The sequence below is a fragment of the Heliangelus exortis genome, chromosome 10, assembly GCF_036169615.1.
Source record: "Heliangelus exortis chromosome 10, bHelExo1.hap1, whole genome shotgun sequence".
NCBI classification, from domain to species: Eukaryota; Metazoa; Chordata; class Aves; order Apodiformes; family Trochilidae; genus Heliangelus; species Heliangelus exortis.
Window position 1 is genome coordinate 22,194,121 of NC_092431.1, and position 17,455 is coordinate 22,211,575.

The window sequence follows — 17,455 nt, forward strand, 5'->3', positions numbered from 1 at the left end:
CTGTTTCATGAAGTCTACTGGGCGAAGACAAATGTTGAATTTTAGCTGTTACTTCTATTCATAATTGAATTGCTATTTTTCCAGCAGAATAGTCTCAGAGCTTTCATGTAAATATGACAGCAGGTTATGAATCAATTTATGGGCTTTGTCATCTAATGATTCATTTATTTTAAAAGCGCCACATTAATATTGATGATTTCTTTCACTGAGCTACACATCATGTTTTATGTCAGTTGCTCCTAATACAAAGCTGGGCTTTTCTTCTATTCATTTCTTCTCAATTGTTGCACTTCCCACTGTTGTTGTTGGACTACAAATAAGGACACTCACCTCAGAGGTATTAGCCTTTTCTTATGACATCAGTGTGTAGGCTGTGCAAAATCGAGGCACCAGTTAGTCACTCGCACCATCTGTGTGGGCCTGGAGAAAGGAAGATGTAATCTGTCATGTGGTGAGCTTTGTACAAAACAGCAACAATCTGTATTCAGCTGAGCAGATGAAATGGATCCCTTGAGGAGCTTCAGTCTGCCAAAGTGTGCACTTGTGGGTGTCAGCTGCTGGGGGTCAGCTCTTCCTAACACAATGAGGGGAGACTTTGTTTGTCCAGACAAGAACTGGGAGGGTGGTGGCAGTCAGTTTCACGCACTAGAGTTTCCTAGCCAAACTGCAGTGGTATTAAGTAGCACTTTAATAATTTCAGAGCCAACATCCTTTTTTACTGATGGAAGACGACTTGCTCTGGGATGGTTTTAATACAAGAAAGGAGAAAGCAATGAAATAATTAACTTTCAGTTTTCACTTCCCACAGGAGTAAACCCATTGTCTTCCCTGGTCTCTCTGGAGCTACACAATGATGCTTCTCAAAGCAGGGAAAGCAGTGGTTCTCCAAGGAGAAGGCTAAAGACATGGTTAGCAGGTCTACAAAAGTCTCCCTCCATAGCAGTGTGCAAGATGTGTACAGGATATATAGCCTCAGGCTACCTCACCTATTGGGTTGGAATTTACCATAATGTTACTTTCTACTCAAACCTTTCTCCACTGACTTCTTTGGTAGTCATCTCAAGATTTTATTTTTAGTGCATACAGATGACAATTACACGAAGGCATAGTAGTATTTTTACCTATGACACTTGTATGTTCCCAAGTATTCAAGAAAATGCCAGAAAACCTTTCTGTATGTGCTTTTTCTGTCTAGAATCATCCCTTTTCATATTCTGCTGCATCTAATAGTGTGGGCTCTTGTTGTCTGGATTCTAGAAGTCTCCATGATTCATAAGGGCAAATAGCTGAGACAGTTACAAGTATCAACAAAATTCTCAGGACTGAGGGCTAGGAGAGCAGGCAGATGTGCACAGAAATGCAATACAATGAATGAGTTAATGCCAGTGCATGTTTTCTCCATTTAACAAAGTTAGGTTAACCACCCAACAAAACCTGTGATTTTATGAAACTATTAATTCAACTATTACTTTGAACTCACTTGATTTCAGCTTCAGGGCAGCCTAGCTAGAGTTGCATGACCGGCAGGTAAGACAATAGGAGCTCTACTTAAAACTGTTTTCAAACTCAGTGGATGACTGCCATTTAATTAACTTAACTGGAGGTGTTAGCTTGATGACAAGCCTCTTTAAATCAAACCTTTTCTGTCATTCTTCTCTACACTCTTACTTTCAATACCATAAGCATAATTTCCTAGAGAAAATACTATTTTAGGGTGTCTCCATTTTGCCTACCACTTTACACAGCTGGTTCCCAGAGAACATCTCCCGTGCTCTCCATGTTAACAACCAATAAAGCATCTCAGCACTCTTAAAATAAGAGTCAATTCAGGCCTCGACCCAAATGCCTTAAAAATCTTCTGGACTCTTTCAGCTTCATGGTAGCCATTGGTTTTAAGATATTGGAGTTACCGGTCAGTTCTAGCTAAAAGTCCTGGGTCTATGCATCACATATATGAAACCCCTTGGTTTTAGGCCATGCAGTAAGGACAACTGAGTCAAGATGTGACAGAAATACCGATGAAATGATTGCATAAAAAAGAAAGGTCAGCATAACTTGTAACCTTATGCAGTTACATTTGAAACAATTGTATTTAGCAGATAGAAGTAATCTTTCTGAAAAGAAAGAGACCCCTGAAATTTTATGAAGGGATGAACAAATGCATTTTGGCTGCCACACACCCAAGACACACTACCAAGTTCCTAGTGGTCTAGGAAAAAAGCCACCCACCCAAAGTGGTGGGTGCAAGAAGTGAACAGTTTTGGTTGTTAAAAAATCAGTAAAGCAGTTTACTTTTGTTCTTTCTGACTGATCAGCACTGAGCAGTCTCTATTTCAGTCTCTCTAATGTCAGCTTTGTGTATTGGCTTTAAAAAAAAAGATCAGTATATATTATGATGTCTGGTTTACTACCATGTGGGATAATTGAAAACACAATTGCATTACATCTCACACACTGTTTTTCCAGGACAGTTACATGCAAGAAAGACAAATCATGCTGTAAACAATGAGATGGAAAGACAGGAATAAACTGTATGGAATTAGTTTAGTAGACCAGATGGAACTGGCCAGAATTCATACAAATGAGTATAAATAAAGGAGTTATATTCGCTTACCTCATGACTGAATTTGATCTATTTGCCTTAGCATGTGAAAAGCAGTGGCTGGGAGTAATTTTGCTATTATTTCTGTTTTGTTGTAGTTAACTGAACTGTGATTGGTGCCAACCTGCAGAAGGTAAGTTCAGAATAGTTATGAATTTCCCCACTTTTAAAAGTCTTATTTTCAATATATTACAAAGCAGAGGCAGGGCATAGAGGTCTGATCCCAACTGCCTTTAAAATAAATAAATAAATAAAACCCCAAATATTAACAGGACCTTTCCTATGAAACTTCAGTGGAATTGGCAGTAAGGTTCTAGGACACAGGAGAAAAAACACATGTAATCAAGTAACAGTCTACTTCTCTAGACTAGTGTTAAGAAAATTCTACTATAATTTGCTTTCTGGTGTTCTAAGACAAACCAACCAAAACTTTTTTAAAAAAACACCTTACAAGTGTGTAGGAATATAAACCAGCATTCATAATGGGCACAACTCAGAGGAGGGTTACACACAGCAAGCTAACAATGTTCACGTTGAGATGCAGGAGATGTACTTTCTCTCACTGGAACACATGCTTTATGATTTTCAAATATGTCTATTGTCACCAGAAGTGACTCCACTTTCACTGACCATGAAGTATACTTCACAACATTACTTTCTTAAGGCAAATCATTTCAGAAAGAAGAATGACCACTCTTAGACAGAGTTCCTGTTGATAAGCCTTTCTCAGGATGCAGCTGCCATCTGCATGGCAATTGTACTGCTCTATAGGTTTGGGTACAGCCCTAACAACTCCTTTTTTTTTTTAATCTCCCTTTAGTGAACACTTGTCCTTGATAATCTTCAATTCCCAAGTGCTATGGAAAGAAGTGATTTTTGACTGCAGGGATTACAGCCACAGCCCATAGAAAGCAAAAGAAAGCACAAATCTTTTGGCACACCCAAATTCCTCCCCAGGACAGACTGACAGACAGACAGACAGACAGACAGACAGACAGACATCATTTTTTCAGATGACACTCAACCCATCACTCGTCAAAACAAAAACAACAAAAAAACCCACCCATACACTAGAAGTGTATGACACAATAGATGAAAGAGATTAGTGCCAAGGGTAAATTATAATTAGCTCTGCATGTTTTCCTGGATTGTTCCTTATGTCACTTCCAAAATTCAGTCTCACAACAGCCCTCTGGGAGCAGAGGGGAGTGGGTTGGGAGCTCAGTGACAATGCCAGGCACACATGTGCATACACACAGCCACCACACACACAAGGCAACAAGAATTAGCTAGTCGCCTGCAAATGTCAGCCAATTCGTGTAATATCATTTTACTCAGCATTTCTTATCCACTGGAGAGTGCAAAATCTTAATAAACAGTCTCTGAGGAATTGAAAGTGGGGGAAGTTGGTTGGATGCATAGCCTTTCTCCAGCCACTGCTGTTGCTGGCTGCTTGATAATCTGTATGTTACTTTAATTGGGCAACCAGTGAACAACAGGCATTTATTTCAGAATATTTCACGAATGCAACTGGTGTTAACAAGTTCTAATTGTTATTAACAGCAGCTGTCATTTCAAATTGACTAAGCACAACAGCTCAGGGCTGTTGCTGTTCATGTGTTATCCCATGAGGCACATAGAAGACTTACTCCAGAATCCAGTTTGTCCAGATAAGTTTTTCAGATGGCTGGGAGCCAGACAGTACAGTCAGGATGACAGCAGTGCTAAGCTGATTTAACACACCTAGGAAACAAAGGAAGAGCCAAGGAGAGTTTGGAGATTAGCAGACTGGATATAAATAATACCAATTATTTCCCCAGCCAACCCTTCTAGTAAAGAAAGCTTGCAGATACTGCAAGCTGTATCAGACCCTGTAGCGTGCAGAAGGATAGATGGTAATTTCTAAAACTGAAGTTTAATGTGATCTCCAACCACAAAGAAATAAGCAGAAGAGATGGATTTTTATTTTATTTTCAACTTGGAATTTGTTTTATTTAGTGATGTTTAATTTATAATTATATCATGCTGGCTCAGTTGTGTTTAGCTGTGTAATGGCACATGGCTTAGAGATCCTCCTGGACACAGCTTTTAACTGTTTCACGTACGGTCTGTGTTAACCTTTTTTTTTTTTTTTTCTTGTAATTAATTACTAGATTTTAAAATTACAAGAAAAAGCAGTAACAACTATGGAACAGTTTTAGGCTTCAAGTAGGTACTTATCTCCAGGATTTCTTGTGAAACTCGGTTGCTTCAGATTAATACAAAGTCTGCGACAAACCTTTCATATCAATCTCTAAGTATAGTTTCAAATAATAGCAACATGTAATGCCTTCAGAATTATGTCTGATGTAAAGGTTAGAGATCATCTGTTGTAACTGCAACCACTACAAAACCTCTCAAAAGGAATGCCCATTTATTGTCACTCTGCTGTAGTGCAGGAGACCCTTCCTGCCCTAAACATACCTTCAAGATAATAAGCAGACATTCATCATTACAATGAAGTAATAAACCTTTAAAGACCTACGTGGAGGCAAGGCATAGCGTGGGAGCTTACTTGGTTAACAACAAACGATAGGTAAATGCTGGAAAACTAGAAAAATGAGAATGAAGACAACGAGTGACCATGTCCTTCCCCAGAGCAGTTCTTTCTGTTACTGCACAGCCTATAGGCAATTCCTTGCAGGGTACACAAGAGGCTCCATAGACAAGGCAGTAGTTTGAGTAGGCCATGTGGTTCCTATGGGTATCCCGAATATCAGCTGTAGCCAGCCTCTGGTAATCAACTTAATAAAAAACCAAAACAACAGCAACAAAAAAAATTGACTCACAATGTTGTATAGCCTTGGTTTTATACATCAATCCAGACAACATCAGCAAGATAGTCCCATCCACTGCTGGTGCTGACCTCCAGATCAGACTATACCCTGACTCTTACATTAACTTATAAGTAGGATTTCTTTCATAGGACTGCAAAGTTCTGACTGGATTGCAATAATTCACAAGGAGCCCTCGTTCTTCTCAGAAGCAAACACTGAGATCTTGATACCAAATATTTCATATTTGAGGATGTTGTGGGGCTTGGCTTTAAATCCCTCCTTTCCTGCCAATTTCAAAAGTGATTCAAAATGGAGTTAATTTTCTGATGTGTTGAAGTCATTCTCAAAGGACTTTGTTAGAAGCAGAATATAGAGGAGACTGTAAAAAAATAAGTTGGAAGAATTTCTGGAGCTGGCATGTCCAGAAGGATTCAAAAGGCTATATCAGATGACAAGGCTATCATCTTTATATTAATGACTGCCTTTCATGCACATTTTGGAGTCCTAGGAAGAATTCTCTCTCACCTGGATTTTTAATATCAAGAGCTTCTCAAGTAAAGACAACTTCTACTGTAGAATATATGCTTTGTTTACTGCTTTGCCATTAATGAACATGAAATTATCAGCTAATAAAAGATTGAGACACAGTAAAGCAATCCAAGAATAAATCCTAGACCACTTGTGATTCCTTCCCAGTAAATCAAATTTCAGTGACACTTTTGGTATTGTTCTCAACAGACAAATAAAGACAAACTCAGGCTATCGGTGACGATTTCCAGGCAAATAAAAAGTAGTAAATAAACACCACAAAGAATCCTTCTTAGGCTGCTGGCATCAACACAGCTACAAAATTAGCTGCTGTTTGTGATGTTCAAACAGATGGGTGTCACCCAGGTGGAACAGATGACACATTTAACAACAGTCTCTCACTCTGTCATATTTGACCCCAAAAGAATGACAAAGCTCTTATTTAAGGAAGAAACTGCTATAATCTGCTGTGTGTACTATGCAAGTCATCCCATGTCTATTTAGAAACATAGGTGCAGAGCAGACTGTGTGATATCAGAGTTTTACCTGCATTTATTTAGCCTTTGCACATTATGCAAAGATAAGCCTGCAGCTGAGCTTCCTACGCAAAGCAAGAACTTTCAAATTTGCCTGCTAAGCAGGTATTTCATACAAGAGGAGGGAAGATTATGGGTAGTTCCATGTAAAAACAAAGCACAATGGAGAAATAAAGTGCAGTGAGAGAAGACAACCAGGCTAACCGTAAAGTTACCTCAGCAGATTTACCATGCTTCTCTATGAAGCAGCATCAGCCAAGCAATTCACATGAACATCAAAAAATGAATATACAACTGCTTTGTGCATGGGGGAGAACAGTCCCATCCTACTCTAAGACCCACAGACATGGAGCCTGATAATCGATCGTAATATTTATCTGACTATTATTAATGGCACAGTACATAATATTTCACTGAATGAGGTCCCTTACTGGGCCAGATCCTGGCTGGCGAGGCTCCTCTGGGGAATGGAGCCATCCTATGGGCTACAGCTGGTTCCTGGGGACCACAGGAAAGCTTGGCACAACACTGGCTGTACCAGGGGATGTGCTGTAGAGCACATAAAGCTTCTACAGGCTAAGTGAAATTTTGAACAAAGCTGGATCAGCTAGAAAAGGTTTTGAACACAATGAGACAAATCTGTCAAGCCAAGTAACTTCTACTGTATTTTCTCCTCAGAATATCTTTTTTCCCCAGATAAATATTTAAAGGAAAGAAGGCAGTTTTTTATCTATTAAGGATTCTTACTGAAAGCTACAAATTCATAAACAGGGAAGGAAAATAAACTATGAATCTATTCTAAAGGAAGCATAATTAAGAGCACCTTATTTTTATTAGCCCACAGTGAAACCCCTCCAAAGCTAGAAACATTTGCTGATTTTCAAAGCTTGAATATTTCAGAATCTCTACTTTTAATCCAATATCACAAGAGGGAAATAACCAGGGCCAAAATAATGTCTCACAGATTTTATTTTATGTATGAATCAACTAAAGGAAAAACTACCTTCTTGGACTAGAAGCATGGAAGAGTTCAAGGCAACAGTATGTATTTTTAAAGAAAAACCTAATAATACACATTTGGAAATGAAGAGGACAAGAATTAAGCTCCTGGCAGTATTTGCAGACATCCACAGACATTTTGAATAGAGGTATTCTTCTGGGGGCTTTCACCTTGTCTGAAGGTTTTGTACTTGTTCCAGGTCTTGCACTGTTTATTACATTTTAAAAAGTTAAGTTATTCTTTCCTACTGCACTGCAAACTAGAACATTACACTTGCTAATTCTGGGGACAGAGCAGGGGAAGAGCCAGACACAGATGAAAGCATAATTCTAAAAAAGCAATTTAATTTTCCACTTAAAAAAGAAAAAAGCAAAACAAAACAAAAACCACAACCAAAACAAACAAAAAAACACAAGCCAAACCAACCAACCAACCAAAAAAAAAAAGAAAAAAACCCCACACACAAAAAAAACCACAAAACCAAACAGAAGAGGTAAGGATTTTCCTCAAACCTGCAGCAATGAGTCTGTTAATTTGCTCCTTAAAATACTAAAACCATTCTTGTCAAATATGCCTGATGCAGCACTGCATCACATCAGCAATACAGGTACCATGACAAGGGCCAACTTCTTACACTTCTGCAAACCAAGACAAACAGACAGAGATCCAGCACTGTAAATCAATACAAAAACCATGAATAGATGATATTTAACATAAACAACTGCAGATTATAATTGTATTATTTTAAAAAGATATAAAAGGATTAGTGTAACTCAAACAGAAACCCCCACACATATAGTGCAGCCTCATCTCACTTCCAAAGTATTTAAAAAGAACATTCATTCCATCCTGCCAATATGCCAGTCTGTATGTAAAGAAACTGTTCTGCTCCACTGAGCTTGCAGTGTATGTTGTGTGACTACTCATAGCTCGACTTGGCACACTTTAACAGCTGTGGTTTAATCTTCACCTTATATTCCAAAAAAGAGCTACTGTGTTCATTGTCAAGGTTTACTTCTGCCCTCTAAGAACGACCCTGTTCTAGATATTATCCTTATAGGGTTGTGATAATTATGTATGGCCAAGCACTGCAGGAGGCTTTTAGACAAATTCTATCAACTTTACAAATCAAGGAAAAAGTCTTGCCAGGTGAAGAAACGAAATCTTGAATGTCAAACATTCATTCATTACCACAATAATTCTGACTCCTATTCTTTATCCAGGACCTTGTTTTCTTACATGCTATATGAACAAAATAAAGAACTTATTCTAGATTTCTTTTTTCTCACTAACTGACATTCCTTTAACTATTAGAGATGCTGGGCTCTAAATCCTCAATGGGAGGATTCTTCAATAGAAGGGGTTGCTCAACCTACTGTATCTAAGAAGCAAATTTTTCACAGGTCTCCAGTAAGTAATCAGGTGTCACTGCTTTGAGAACTCATGAGAGGTTCATCCAAGAAAAAGCATCTTTTAATGAAGGCTGCACTCCTCATCAACATTAGGAGTGTCCAATTTTAAATTTCTTTCCACAAATAAATGAGCAAAAAGACACCCTTTTCTGGTATTCAGAAGAGTGAGGATGAAAACAATCATGCTTTTGCAATAATCCACTTATTAGGGACCAAGCCTTTTAACTTCACAAAGGAAACTTCACTCAGATTTTTAATGCAAAAGGGATTGGTTCCTGTATTAATTCATGACCGAAGTGTGATTCCTCTTCCCCTCCAGTCTCCTGAGAATAATATATCAGCAAAATAACATCTTGTCACACTTGCACATAAGCAAAAGCATCTGTAAATAAAAGAACTGAATTTGTGGTAGTGGCCCATAGCAACACACAAAACAGAAGGAAAACAGCTTGAGTGGCCTTTTGAAAGAAAACACAATTTGTAACAAATCCTGTTTTAACTTGTCAGCTTGTTGTTTAACTTGTTAGAGTAAGATGTATGTGAGCATTTGAGGCTCAGCATCTTATCCAAGTATCATGCTGTAGGGCGGTCTAAAGTTCTATTTTTTGTACCAGTGAACAGATAATTAAAGCAGCACTCCTGGCGCAGACAGAAATTTTTTTTAATTTTAAATTTTGGAAAACCTTCCCTCAGCAGTTTAATACTAAGTCTTTTTAATGATCAGTCTTGAACGAATAAGAGAGAAACTGGAATAACTAATTTTAAGTCATTCCTTCCAACTTCTCCTGGCCTTGCAATTCCTCTCTTCTTGCATAGTTCCTCTGGCCTCATGAATGGTTGTGAGAGCAATTTGAAGACTGAAGGTCCTCCTAAAAATCTGTTGGGAAACAGTCCTAAGTATCCATCATTGAAGCTGAGACTTGAGAGCTGTTCCCATATTAGCCACAGCAATTCCATGTATAGTAATTACTGACCTGACATTTGGCAGTTCTCCTGAGCTTATTTACAGCACTGCCCTGAGATGTCAAATACTTTGAAAATATAAGCCAGAATAATGGCATAGCCAGGGTCATACATAAATCGATTTTTTAAGTTAACTGCCCTGTACTTCAGATAAACAAAGAAAAATTTGAGTTTCTTTTCCAGTAAAGCTCTCTTACTGCCAATTACATCTGAGTTTCCTGGCTTCTGGCAGCCATAAGTATACTGTCACAGCTAAGTGACTCCAGAAAGCAAGTATCCTTGAACAAGAACTTGAAAGATGTGCTTGGGATGGTTATTTAAACAGTGCTTACATAAACTAAGAGATGATGGGCAGTGAGAAGTGAGGTACTGAACAGACTGCCCCTTACCTTGAGAAAACCATGCTCAAGGAACTTGAGCAATATTATACTAGGACTCTGCCAGCTAAATAAACTCACAGAATCAGTGTTTCTGTATTGCTGCAGGTGTTCTAGTCTAATTTGCATCACTGTAGGAATCAAAGACATTATAGTCATATGGAATTATGCACATGTAATTGCATCCCCTAAGATAGTATATGCATAGGATAAGCATATCCTTGAGCTGCAGCCCACAGACAGAACTACACACGCAGGAAGCAGCAAATGAAAACCAGGGAATATTCAAACCAAGATATAATTAATTTCCATTTACTGGAAGGGTTCATTTTGTAGAACGCTGTTCTTTGAAAACATTAGGATTTACTGGTAACAGTTATTCTGGAAAAACAAGTATTTTGATGATGTTTATTCAACATAAACAGGAGGTGAATAGATTAACTGACCTAGCTCAGTTTGCAAACTGATCTTTGACTAAACTACTGGTTAATGTTGCTGAGAAACTGCCTGTTCTGCTCTATGATGTGTGTATATATATTTATATAGATATACAAATTTAATTAATTTTATAAAACTCCTCTGGAGTTATTTTGGCTCTCCAATTAACAAACAGGGTTTTCTGTTGATTTTTTTTTGCTTTGTTTTTAAGTTTAGTAAGTGAAAGCAGTGACTCAGTTTACACCTTGGAAATAAATCAGTTGACCATCTTATTTTTAGTCATCTCCGAACTGGCAGCACTGGTTAAATATCTGGTATCACAACACAGCAGACAAGAATTGCCAGTAGCACTAAACCCCAACCTACTGATATGAGCTGAAATAAAAGAATAATAAAAGAATAATAAATGAATAATAATAATAAAAGAATAATATATGAAAAACAATTTAAAAGGAGCCACATCAGAGCTCATCTGAGACAGGCTGTCCCAGTTCTCTTTCCTTTGCTTTTTCCTTTTTTTAACTACTGTGCCATAGCAAGGCTAACAAACTAATAAAATTTCTCCCACTTCTGCCTTTGGGGTTTAAGCCAACATCCCCTTGTGGGACAACAAAGTTTTTCCTCAAATACTGTAAAGAAAGGCAAGAAAGCCTGACAGGCTTCCCGCTGCACAGAGGGGAGGCAGAGAGCATTAATCCTCACTTCAGAAAACCGAGCTTGGTAACACACACAGCAAACCTCCTTCCAGTAACCCCTGATGTGCCACTTAAACACCAAATACAGAAAGCAACTCGAACATCACAGCTAAAACACACCTTACCAATTTCTTGCTAGCTAGTGCTATGTGAGCACATTCCTACCTCTATAACACCTGTGGTTATGCCAAATGATATACACAAGTAAAACCTGGTTTCAGTAGACCTCTTGACAACCACTAAGCTACCAGTCCTTATGGAACCAGAACTTAGAAGCAAGGTATGCTCTCCAGACTATCCCAGCTAGGGTCTTGTTACTATGATTAAGACTTCTGCTACTTTTAAGGAAATCATAAATGAGCATAGAGGTCTAAAAAATTAGCCTTATAAATATTAAATAAAATGGCATCAACCCTAAACAGAAGCAGTGAGCCCAAAATGAGGATACTGGGATGCAAGAGAGAAACGAGGCATCTGACTGAGACAGGGTTTCAATAGGGAGGTGCTGCCTACTCCTTGGCACAGTCCCTTCCCTAAGATCTCCCAGGCACAGCCAAGTGTAAAAGCTGAGAACTCTTCCATCACTTCACACTCTACATAAACAACCTTTGTGTACCTAGGAGAAGACTGCATGGGAGAAGCTGCAATGGCCCAAGTGGCAGTTGTTACAATCACTCCCTATGCTGGGAGCAACGGGGGACACCCACAGGACAGCTTTCTATGTTTCAAGGAAGTTTAAGACATCTGAAGATGAGAAAAACCACATGTATATATTGTATTTCACACTGCAGAAAGACGAAGCCTTGAGGACAGCATGTGCCTTAATAGTCTACGCATATCAAAGAAACAATTTTGAGAATCCAGGATACAATATCTATCTAGTTTACAAAAGTTTGTTTTGTTGGCCTGTAGGAAAGCAAGTGTTAAATAAGCCAAATACGAAGTCTGACAGCTTTTTAGAAAACCTCTGCATCACAATATTTAAAGATATCATTATATGCTTCTTAAAAACCTGTTTGGAAAAATTACATCATTTTGGATTTTCCCAACATTTCGTGCGTCAGCTCTCAGCGTCTAAGAGCCCTATAAATAGATGTTTGGACCACCTCGATACAATTTATGTGGGTAGTTTTTCCATAATCCACTTAACTCTATTATTCTAGTAAAGTGCAACTGGATCTTTTCCTGGGAACAGGCATTATGCAATGCTCAGTACAAGAGGTTCAAGAAAAAAAGCAAAAAGCCAAAAACAAGCTGCACACACTTCCAGAGCATCAGTTTATATTTATTTACATGCTATGTTTCCATTTCTTTCTCACCTAGTAGCCAAAAGCTCCTTTTGCCACTTTTGATCTGTCAAAATCTTTATCTCTCCTGCCTTAGTAGACCAAGAGCATGACCAAGCAGTTAAACATCAATTTCCAACTGATTAGTGGTGAAAACTACAGGACGATCAAAACTAGATCCCCAAACTGCTAGGAACTACTGTTTGAAATTAAAAATTATGAACCCCTATACTATTGGAGATTTTGCCAAAACCACTGAATTTTGGAGTCTCTGTTAGAAAACTAAACTACTTAGAGTTTCCAGTCAGAGATGGCTAAATACTATGAGCATAGAAGTTCTTCTCCACACAGAAGTTTTTCTCTCATAAATCTAAAAGGCAGCTGATACTCATATGCACCCTTAACCTCAAGAGCTTTCCATATGCATGTGAACACAAATATAAAAATATGCAAGTCAGCAATGAGAACTTAGAATGAATCCACTTTGGTATCACCATTTCCATTCTTTTTCCATTCTGTTTTCAGGGGACTAGGGAGAAATTCCATTTCAAGTGTGATTCAGAATTCCCATTTCAGAAAAAAATCTCCATAGTTAACACACCTCTTTCTTGCAACGAGGTTCTAATTCTCCCTGGCTTTGGTTTCAAATTTTGAGTAAAAAAGCCTTGCCTCAATCATCGTGATAGATTCATTTTCAGTTTTTAACAAACAGCTAAAACATACAACAACATTTTCCTCTCTGCAAGGATAAGTGAAAGAGTTCAAAGGAAATAATCTAAAAATCCAACTACAAATATTCCAAAGGGTATATGTATGGTAATAGGAGATACATGGCCCATAATAACTATACAGAAGAGGAATCTATTAATACACTCTCTTAGTGTAAAATGTAACACACAAATTACTGCAAGTAATTCTGCAATGTACAGAAATTAAGAGCAAGATAGTAATTAAAAATTAATTACATCCTATAAATTCTGGGTTTTGTAATCCAATGTTAAATAAGAAAACTCTAGCTTCCTTAAAAGACATCAGAAGATATTAAAAAACAATAATTTAAAGAACATAAGTCCAAATACCTTGTACAGGCAGCCTATGCTCAGAACATAAGTATATCTAAGATGCCAAACTTTTCTCCAGCTTGACTTGGCATGTACCCACCTGCTGAGTGCTCCTCAATGCAATGAGAAAAAGAAATGCACACCTGCTCTGCTCAGGACGATTAGATAAGTCAGTTGGTCTTCATTAATCTATCCATACAGACTATACCCGTAGTTAGAAATACATGGCTGAAATTAGAGTTAAGCCCATAAATGAGTTTTATTTGTTATTTAAGTCCCATTTCTAAAAATGAGAAATTGTAGCTACCTTGTGTCTGCCTCACATTCTGATTTCCACTGTTCCACTGTGAAGAAATGCAGGTTGCACATGGACTTCCATTATCTCATGGATTTACAAATAAAGCAAGTGCTATAAAAACATGAATTCACTTGAAGCTTTGGAATTCAATAGCTGCTTCTTTTTGGGACCTGTGATAATTTCAGCATCTGTTTGAAGCACCAATAGCACCAAGTCCAGAGCTCTCCGCCATGCCTCTGTCTTGGCTGTAACATTATCGTAAATCTTTAAAACCTCTCCATGGTTGGCAAGCAGATCAGAACCACCCCCGAGCAGATTGCCTCTTCTGAACTCTTGGAATATATATGCTGAGGGAGAGCCACAGTCAGCTGCTTTTCTTAGGTGATGCTCAACTGAGGTACAGGCTTCCAGCTCCGATGCAGCTTTTGCAGTGTTACACATAAGCACAGAAAGATACTGCTTCCAGCCACTTGCTAGTGCTTGGAGCACAACAGGTCTATACTCTGCCACAGATGCTGCCAGCCAAGGTCTCTGAAGCTCTTTCACAGCATTTTTATTTGCTGCCTGTAAGGGCTGTTCAGCAAGCGTCTGAATGTGACTAAGGCACAAGAGTTCCACTGCACCACCCCCAAGAAAAACCTTCTCATCATTTAAAGCATGATGGAGTCGATACACTGAAGTCCAGAACTGGTCTTCAATGAGCTGCAGCTTTGAAGCTACAGGAGTAGTAAGCACGGCTGTGAACAGGTGAATTCCTTGCACATTTATCCTGACTGGCACAAGCTCCCCCAGATCCATTGCACGCCCATCACGGGCCTTCCACAGCTCCACCTGGGCCCTGCTCCCCACACAAGAAGCATTCAGCTGGGTGAGGTATGTCACTGGCTGGGCACTGCTGGCCTGCCCAAAGGCACACAGCACATCCCGAGTCACAGAACCAATTACTAATATACTGTTAGATATGCACCTTGCCATTAAGTTTTTACACACATTTCCTTTGACCAAAACCAAGTTTACTTCAAAGCTTATCAGAATGTCTAACATACTGGTTAGCCACAAGTCTCCTGCTTGGCTGGGATGGTCCAATATGGTTCTTACATTACATGGTCTGTTAAAACCCAAGTGACGATACTGTTCCATCAGGTCACCATCCATTAGCAGAATCTGAAGGGGCTTTCCTTCAAAGTCTTTGATAACTGTGGCTTGTTCTGGTGACACTAGTGTGACAAAGCCTGAAGCGACACAAGAATAGCTTTCAGGCAGGCCCAGTAAGCAGCATGTCACAATTTCTGCAATATTAAACTGGGAAGAGCCACTGCATTCTGCTCTCTCTTGCTGACACACAACAATGCTTTGCAGCAGCTTCATGCTAGTCTGATTTCCATGGCTCAGGGACATTGCCAGCTGTCCTAAACCAGAACATTCACATGCATCTGATGACTGTCCTGAAAAAGATCCCTGAAAATTACCTTGCTGACTTGAAATATGGCTTTTTTCTGGAATGCTGAAGTACCTGCTATGAGTTAACTTTTGTCTGTTACAGCTGGATGTGCTAACACCACTCCCAGAAGTCACAGATGTACTTCTGTCACCCGACGGTTTGAAAAGAGATGCTATTTCATTGGCCAAGGGGGAGACCAGGCACTTGTTAAAATTGCAACCATCATCTTGATGGGAACAAGAATTTATTGGAATTGCTTCTTCTGGTGCAGAAAAATCTTTGGGAAAATAGAAGAAAATCTGAGGATTCAGAAGACTGTCATGTCCAATTTGGCAAGTTTTAAAAGCTTTTGGCCTAACACTGCCAGAACACAGCTCTTTATTTACATCGTGTATTGATATTTGAAGACACTGGACTCTCTCACAGCAAGAGTTCAAGCCCTCAGACATCACAGTGACTACTGCTGAAACAGGAACGTTCTGCTGGAGGCACTCCAGTACAGCATTGCTCCATGCACCAACAAGAAACAACAGGGTACTCATGCCAGTCCTAAACTCCTTGGTTTGTGCCTGGATGGTTTCATTAAGAAGCTGTCCAGCAGCACTAGTTAAATCCAAACTTTCAATCAATCTAACAGCAGAACAAATCAATGTGCTTTGGTTGGTGCTTTCATCCACAATGAATTTACATGATTTCACTGGCCCCAGTAATGTTCTTCCAGCTAATGCTAAGGATGAGAGCTGCTGAAGTCCAATATGTCTTCTTGCATTCACATCCCTGAAAGCCATGGGCAGCAGGTCAGCATCTGTGAACAGAACACAAACTTATTGCCCCCACCCTGCCAACACTCAACAGCACATATCACAAAAAAAAAAAATTAACAACCTAACATTGAATACAGCTCTCTGTGAGGCTGACAGTATAAAACAGTTCTTCATCATGTGCAGTTACACATCCATGCATGTGTAACTGAAGTTGGTGTGTTTCTGAAATACCAAGGCATTTTTTTCTTGCAGGCAGATATAGATTCTGTAGAACTACTGTTTCTCTCCTGACTGGCACCCAGGAATTTCAGCTATTTGATTTACTTTGAACAGAAGTTTCTTAAAGCAGACTGGACAATTATGTGCAAAATCAACATGATCTGATATAGCCATTGTGGTACCAACAATTAGAGCACCGACTTTCAACTTCAATGTGGAACAATTTAACCAAACTTATTTTATTCAAATTCTATTAATTCCATTCAGAGCATGCATCAATACTTCATTAAATGTGCACAAATTATATTTGGTTACGCCAAACACTTACTACTGACTTTGTCTTACAGCACCTCAACCATGAAGGTTAAACTAATACTACAAATTTTAGATTAGTTTTCCAAAATAATGTATTTCTGTAAAATGTCAGCAAAAAAGTCTTGCATGCATGCATACTGATACTCTTGTGTCAGGCCTCATGCATGACAAACACCTAGAAAACCCTCTGCTTGCAACTACACTGCCCAGTGTTCAGGTAACTGTCACAACTTACCTGCTCTACTCAAAAGCCACCATTACTGCTACTAATGCAGGAAAAGAGCAAGATTCCTGGGTTGGTGCAGCCAAACCCAAACGCCTCTGGTGAACCAGCCTCACCTCACTCTCATCCTGGAAGCTGCAAGCAGCCCAGCACACAGGCAGGGAGAACGAGATCACCCCGGCAGAACCCAAGACTGCTCAGGAGGCTCCCGGAGCTGACCTGCTCAGGCCCGGTGGCGGCCCAGCTACTTCCTGCCGGCGGGAGAATGCTACTTCCTTACTTCCTCACCGACTCGGCCGCTGTTTCCCTCAGTTCCCCGCGGAGGGGCTGAAGGAAGGGGCTGAGGGGAGGGGGCTGAGGGGAGGGGGCTGAGGGGAGAGAACTGAGGGGAGAGAACTGAGGGGAGAGAGCTGAGGGGAGAGGGCTGAGGGGAGAGGGCTGAGGGGAGGCTGCCCCACCGCGCGCCACCAACGGCCGCCGC

General features: G+C 39.5%; 1 protein-coding gene across 2 annotated transcripts; it reads right to left on the reverse strand.

The window, feature by feature from the left end:
• Positions 1-330: 330 nt before the first annotated feature.
• Positions 331-17,356, reverse strand: BBS12 (Bardet-Biedl syndrome 12). Of its 2 annotated transcripts, XR_011727832.1 has the most exons (5): positions 17,091-17,356; positions 14,022-16,258; positions 4,252-4,345; positions 2,615-2,726; positions 331-420 (listed from the first exon to the last, which is right to left on the reverse strand). XR_011727832.1 is itself a non-coding variant. In XM_071753883.1 (2 exons), exon 2 carries the CDS (start codon positions 16,239-16,241, stop codon positions 14,124-14,126), a length of 2,118 nt encoding a protein of 705 aa, XP_071609984.1. In that variant the 5' UTR covers positions 16,242-16,258; positions 17,091-17,308; the 3' UTR covers positions 13,156-14,123. The 2 variants fall into 2 exon arrangements, 1 of the variants encoding a protein (XP_071609984.1); XM_071753883.1 differs by lacking the exons at positions 331-420; positions 2,615-2,726; positions 4,252-4,345 and having other exon boundaries at positions 13,156-16,258; positions 17,091-17,308.
• Between the last annotated feature and the right edge of the window lie 99 nt (positions 17,357-17,455).